Source organism: Elephantulus edwardii, unplaced genomic scaffold, assembly GCF_000299155.1.
Source record: "Elephantulus edwardii isolate Elephantulus edwardi_28Jun2011 unplaced genomic scaffold, EleEdw1.0 scaffold00067, whole genome shotgun sequence".
Taxonomy (NCBI): domain Eukaryota; kingdom Metazoa; phylum Chordata; class Mammalia; order Macroscelidea; family Macroscelididae; genus Elephantulus; species Elephantulus edwardii.
The window spans coordinates 9859604-9866937 of record NW_006399817.1 but is presented as its reverse complement, the minus strand read 5'-3'; the positions used below and the strand labels follow the sequence as shown (position 1 = coordinate 9866937).

Here is a 7334-nt window from a genome sequence, read left to right as displayed (position 1 = left end):
TGCAGTCCTTGACCCTCTGCAGCAGGTGCTTCAGGTCCTCTTCAGTTTCAGCAAGCAGGGTTGTGTCATCTGCATAACACAGATTGTTGATGCTTCATCATTCTTGCTGTAAGGTATACCCTGTTTGCACTTCCTCTGTGACAGATTTGTCAGTGCTTTTGGCAGTCCCTGGGATATTGAAAACTTCCCCAACACCACAATTCAAAGGCATTGGTTCTTTTTCCTTATTCATTGAAACTTTTAAATGCATAGGAAACACTTGAAAAATACTGTGACTCTGTGACTTGAATAGGCACATGGCAGTTAACAACAGCAGCAACAACAACAACAAAAACAATTTTTAAACTTAAATCCTAGACCTTTAACACTTTGGTGAAGTTTTGTTTTTGTTTTTGTTTTTAACTTTTCTACTAGTTTATTTACAGAATTGGAATACATTTTTTTTCAAGAACAAATTCTTTCAATTTCCCTCATCCTCTCGAGGGGTTCTTGATAATAGATTTTTCCAGTGCAACACATCTTTTCATTTCTTGAGTATTCCTGTCATGTGTATTGATTGTGACTCCAAATAAAATGAAGCTGTTGACAATTTCAGTCTTTCATGATGTTGTCTGTTGGTACAATGGTGAAGAGTTTTTTAAGTTAATATCTAATCCATATTGCAGACTGTAGTCTTTGCTCTTCTGTATGTGCTTCAGTTATTTCATAACTTTTTATAAGCAACATTATGTCATCTTTATAACATAGGTTTTGCTAAGCCTTCTCCAATCTTTATGTCACCTTTTTTATATAGTCTAGCTTTTCATATTATCATTATTACATATAAAACCAACAACTAATTGGCAAGACTCTCTACATGTTGTTGTTGTTGTTATATGCCATCGTGTTGCCTGTGATGCATAGTGACCCTCTGCATAATAGCCCGAGCCAATCTCACTGTCTCCCACACACCTACCCACATTACCCAGACACTGTGTCAATCCTTCTCATCTAGGATCTTCCTCCCCTGAACTGACCCCTCACCCTTCCAAGGGTGATGTCTTTCTCCAAGGACTTGTCTCTCTAGCAACATGCCACTGGAACTTTGATAGCCTTGGCTTCTTGAAGCATTTAATAGCTATTTGTTAGAGTTTCAAGACTTAGCGATTGTTTTTTTTCTCACCTTTTTGACAATTGTTCTACTTATGAGAATGTTAGGCATATCAATACAGACTTTTGAGTATTTTTTGCATTTCTCTATATTGAATATCCTCAGTCATAATGATGTAGCATGAGTTATATTTCCATTAATGGTGCTTTTGATTTTGATTTCCTCTACTTTGAAGATTTTAATAATTGTGTTGATGGTCGTATTAATTAATGCTAGGCAAGAGTCCAATTGAGCTAACTTAACATTTAAAATGCTCTTAAGACATTTGCTCTTTCATTTCCAGTTCCTCTAGGTACGTTTGCTTATCTGCTTTTAAAGTACACCGGTCCAAGCTAATGAGTCAAACACTGTGGATTTTGATCTTAATTGTAACTAGAATTTTAAGAAGTCAGACCTTCCAAACTTCTGTTGGAATCACAGTATTAGAATATTTAAAAATCAGTTCCATTTGTTGCATTAGAACTTAGTTTACCACTTTTATAAAATCCTCAAATACTGCTTTGTGTTCTTTTCTTGTGTGGAAATTAAAGAGTACTGAGCTTTGGTGGCATTATTGGTTAAATAGTGGTTCAGCTCTCAGCTGAAAGGTTGGGCGTTCAAAGCCACAAACCACTTTTTGGGAAAAAGTGTGACAGCCTGCCTCTAAAGATTGTAGTTTTGGAGACTGTGTAGTAGTTCTGCATAGTATAATGTTGACGAACCAAAATTGCAGAACTGACTCAGTGGCAGCTGTTTAAGAAGCTCTGGTAGCACAGTGGAGAGGCCGTTGGCTGTTAACCAAAAAGATGTAACTATGAACTCCTCAAGAGAAAGATGTAGCCATCTGTTCCTATAAGGTTTATGGCCTTGAACACCCTGCGTGGAGATTTCTGCTCTTTCCCATTGGGTGACTGAGTCAGAATTGACCCAATTGCTATCGATTTCATTTTGTTTTTTGTTTGGAAGCTTGTTTCCAGAGGTGACCAAAACAGGGAGAGGGCGTGTGAAGAGGAAATGATAAGGTAAATCAACATCATAAAGATGAGAAGGTCATTATTTTAGCCCTGCCTTGATATTTCTATTAGAGATGACAAGGATGTATGTCATGGCTTGTAACTGCGTTTCGAATTTTTGTGTCTGCTCACCTGAAGTGTTTCTCTTTGCAAATGGTGTTCCCTTGTCTCCAGGTCTCATACTTAATTACTCTTAAGCATGTCTTAAATAACAGGTTGCAACACTTGTGCTTATCTCTCTTTTTTTCTTTTTTTCCCAGTTGAGAAACCAAGGCATTACCACGAGCAGGAAGAAACACCTGAGATGATGGCTGCCCGGATTGACAGAGATGTGGTGAGTACAACAGCCATACCTAGTTGGGCTTTTTTGTTTTGTTTTTTTCTTAAGAAGGAAAATGAACTCCACAAAGAAAAACACAATGGATTTAAAAAAAAAAAAAGATGTTTCTGGAAACTATCTTCTACTCCAGTAACTGAATATTTTTTCTTTACTCTCTTTTTGCCTTTATGTCACTAGTTAATCAGTTTACATGAGTTTTTACAAAATAATCAGATTTACAATAATATAACAGATTTGAGGTGTGATTGAGTAATTTTCTCATAGTTCGTAATGTGTAATTGAAACATCAATATGATAGTGGTTCTGGAGATTTATTAAAATAGATTTTACCATATGAGAAAGACAGAGGCTCAGTGATATTTTTAACAATAAATGATACTTTTAAACAATATATGTATGCATTCTAGTGCTTTATACAGAGTATTTATTTGGATTTCTCCATAACATAACAGTTTATTTGCAGAATAACAGTGATTTGTGGTAAGATCATACAATGCCATATTAAAAATTATAGTAATATTTCAAATAATATGCTTATGTTACCATTTGAACTATGCTAATAGAAACAAATGTTTAATATGATTTATAATTTTATTTTTATTTCACCTGTTAATGCTTATCTTACGAGGTCACTAAGAATTAGAATCTTTTCAGTAGCAGTGGAATTACTGCTATAAACTTAAAAGCTTATTTATTTAAAATTTGTTTAGTTATTATTTAAATATATAATTAGAAAAATGCTGTCTCCTATATACTGTAGAAAATCAACTTAGATAGTTATCACCAGAAGTCTAGAGTATCACTAATTCTGTTTTAACATATAGAGATTGACATGAATGCCTATTATTGCTAACAGACTAGTCATTTCTTTGCTTACAAAAATAATCTACATGTCTTCTGTTCTAAGTAATATTATCAGTGCTTTAATGGAATATTTATTAGAAAAACTAAAACCTCAACACTCTTCCAACAAAGTACTTCTTACAGTGTTGTTTCTATGACACTACTGGCAAACACTATGAAAAAATCAGGGACAATTAAAAAGAATCATCTTAGTAAATATAATAATTATAATTGTTTTCTAAATGAGACTTAAAAAAGAGTAAAATTAACCTTAAAAATTTTGTAAATGTCACACTTTAGCCACAGATATATTTATTTAAGTTCTTTTTCTAGAACTCTTTTTTCTTTTCTGAAATTTGCCTGTGGAGATTTTGGGTTGTTTTATTTTTTTACTTTATTATTTGATTTTTTAAAAAATTAATATTGCACAGCCAAGGCAGATGTAGTTTTATTTCCTTTTTATGTTTTGTTCTATAATTTCTCATTCTAGCAAATCTTAAACCACATTTTGGATGACATTGAGTTTTTTATTACAAAACTCCAAAAAGCAGCTGAAGCATTTGCTGAGCTTTCTAAAAGGAAAAAGACTAAGAAAAATAAAAAGAAAGGGCCAGGAGGTAAGTTGGACTTTCCACCCCCCCCTTTCACTTTTCTAAATTATTAAGAATTCCATCCAGTACGAGGCAGAACCTGCCCTTGCAAACTGCTCAAGGAAACTTCTCTTTGGAGGAGCCACAGAGCTTTAGTCAGAGAGCAAAATGTCTCCATAATGTGGTGGCTTCAGTGAAGAAAGCATGAGAATCTTTCACCAGAATCAGACATTCAGAGGATCAGGTAGTGGCCACTGTTTTCATTGTTGTTGTTGTTGTTAAATGCTGTCGAGTCACAGGCAACTCATAGAGACCCTATGAAGGAGAGTCCTCAATGCTTGGGTGTCTTTCATCCTCTCTCCAGGTTCATAGGGTTTCCGGAGGCAAGCTATTATGGAAGTGGATGCCACTCCTCCTTCCAAGCTTGTTTTAATTGGGGAGCACCACCCCACTCTCTGTCCACATTGGGTAACCAGCCATTAACACATTTGACACATCAGTGTCACAGTGTTCAGCCTCACAGCAACCACGTGACCATTGTACCACAACTTGTACAGCCCGGCATGCCCAAATGCTGGGAAACTCCCTGCCCCAGACCCCCATTCATCTGGCAGGTCTGCTCTGCCAACCCCCTCGTGGGCCCTAAGACACCACCACACGTGCTTGGAGTCCTCAAACCTAGCTCGCCTCCCCTGTTTTCATTAGTGATTATAAAATCTGTTAAAATAATAGATTTACCTCTCTTGTTTAGACTTAGGTCATTGTAAATGTATAGCCTCATTATTTTTTAAAGGAGTTAATATTCTTTCTAAAATAATTGGGAAAGTGAAGGAATTTGAATTTGGTTTTTATTTTTATTATTTTTTTTTGGTCACATATCCTAAAAATCACATTCAAGTAACAAAGTCGTGGGTAACTTTTGAATATGTTGCATTCAGCTGTTTTGAATGCCCTCAAAATGTAGAAAACTATAATTTTGCAATTTATTTTTGTTCTGCTATGTCCAAATAAGAAAGATTGAAATATATAAAGCATCAAGCTAAAAACTCAGTTGTCATCAAATCAGAACCAACTCAACCCTCTGTTGGGTTTCTGAGCCTATAAATTGCAGGAAAGGAGCCTGCCTGTCTTTCTCCCAAGGAGCTTCTAGTGCATTCACACTGCCAGAGGGGCATGATCTTTGGGTTAGCAGGGCAACTTCCTGTGGAGTAAGTCATTAGAGCTCCCTATGCAATGCATAGTAAAGAAATATCTTTTCCATTACAGCTTCCAAATTTTTTCCTAGATCATAACTCCCTCATAAACTTGGCCTGCAACTTTGTCTTCTAAATGTCTAAGTCTGGAACTACCTGCAATTGAGTTGGTACTGACAGTTGACCTTCCAGTGGGTTTTCAGAGGCTCTACACCACACGAGGGGAAAATGCCCATCTTTCTCCACAGAGCAGCTGGTAGAGTCAAACCCCCTGCCTCTGGGTTGGTAGTACAACTCCTTACCGTCAAATCTCCCTATCTTCCATCTACACATTCAAAATTCAGCATAGATACTTACTGGTGTCTCAATCTGCTTATTATTCCTGTATTCTCTTTGAAGGTTACATTCTTCTCCTAGTCACCTAGATTCAAACCATAAATTCTACTATGACTTTATTCTGTAGTACTGCCAACATTAATTCTGTTTTCTCATTGTCCCCTGCATCTATATGTTCTTCCCCCCGTCTTTCTATTTATATAACTAGCATGGAAGCTCAAAATGTCCTAATTTTGCACTCAGTTTCCTAATAGTCTTTAAGTCTATACTCTTTCTCCAAAACCAGTAGATGTGCCATAAGGACAAGGCCTCTTGCTGGTCTAAGCCGGTCACTCCCTTCTTCTCCTGTATACTGCTAATTTTATGTTCTACTGATTTAAATGCCACTTCTCACACTGGAAGTCCAAGTCAACCAGTCTAACTCTGATCTACTTTTCCATTTTCACGTTTCTCTGCTTTCGTGTCTTGTTATATCATGTGTGTGTAGTTTTCTTTTTCTGTGTTTGTGCTCATGCTGTTTTAATTCTCCCATGATGCTTTTCTACTAGTTGACCCTGAGCCACGTTTTTCAGAATCCATTTTAAGAGCTGTTTTGACCATGAAATATCTTTTAGGTATGAATTTCCCCATATTCCAATGAGTGAGTTACATACTATTTCCTTAGCACTTATTTGGTATTATCTCTGTTATTTATTTACTAATTTGGCTCTTCTATTAGATTTTATGGCCCTTAAGGGCAGAGTCTACAATGTAATTATTTTATAGTCTTCACTGTAGTAAACACAATTCCTGGAACGTAGAAAAGATAGTGTATATTTATGAAGTTGATTTGAATAATTCATCATGCCAAAGGGTTAAATAAATAGTTGGCTGTTGAGTCAGTTGTGACCCTTGGTGTCTACATGTGAGTCAGAGTACAGCAGTTTTAGTGGCTGATATTTGAAAGTGGATAGCTAGATTTTCTTTCCAGATTCTTCTGTTTGAACTTGAACCTCCAACCATTCTGTTAGCTGTTGTGCATGCTATCTGTTGGCACCTTCTACGGACTCCTCTGCCAAAGATAGAAGAACTCTCACACACTGGATCTTAATTTTTTACAGTCAGACTGGGAAATTTGGCAGAGTAACTGAGAAGTGGACTATCTATTGTACATATCAAACTTTAAGGCATGACTATGTTTTTGTTGTTTTTCCATGGATTTTCTTGGAATTTTTCTCTCATCTACCCCATACCTCCATTTTATTTCATTCACTAGAGGGTGTTTTAACACTGCGGGCAAAACCCCCACCTCCTGATGAATTTATTGACTGTTTCCAAAAGTTTAAACATGGATTTAATCTTCTGGTAAGTGAAAGTTCATTATATATAATTCAAAGATTCTTGTTGTTTTCATTGTTATGTGCCATCGAATTGCCTGAGACTTATGGCAACCCTATGTACAACAGCCCTAAACCCTGCCCTATCCTGTGCCAATCTCACTGTCTCTGACACACCTACCCTCATTACCCCAGTCACTGAATTAATCCATCTTGTTGAGGGTCTTCCTCTCCTGCACTGTCCCTCCACACTCCCAAGCATGACGTCCCTCCAAGGACTGGTCCCTCCTAGCACCATGTCCAAAGTGTGTCAGACAAAGCTTCAGAATCCTTGCCTCCAAGGAGCAGCCTGGTTTAAACCTCTCCGGGATGAATCTGTTCTCTTAGCAGTTCATGGTATATTCAGTAGTCTAATATCACAGCCCAAAGATGTCAATTCTCCTTCTATCATCCTTAGTTATCATAAAAGAAAAATTAATTCCTAGTCTAACTAGGATATTCCTGGTGAAATTAAGAGGAAAAATGTTTTTGTATAGTTTTATATATATTTGTCTTTTTAATGACAGACCCACTA

At 36.5% G+C, this 7334-nt stretch overlaps 1 protein-coding gene across 1 annotated transcript in view; it reads left to right on the top strand.

Moving 5' to 3' along the window:
* Window positions 1-7334, top strand: part of EPS8 (epidermal growth factor receptor pathway substrate 8) — a 105431-nt gene that overhangs the window by 34717 nt on the left and 63380 nt on the right. Inside the window, exons 8-10 of the mRNA XM_006888480.1 lie at window positions 2403-2476; window positions 3816-3942; window positions 6700-6788. Coding sequence (XP_006888542.1) covers window positions 2403-2476; window positions 3816-3942; window positions 6700-6788 — 290 coding nt within the window. The remainder of the gene's footprint in view (window positions 1-2402; window positions 2477-3815; window positions 3943-6699; window positions 6789-7334) is intronic.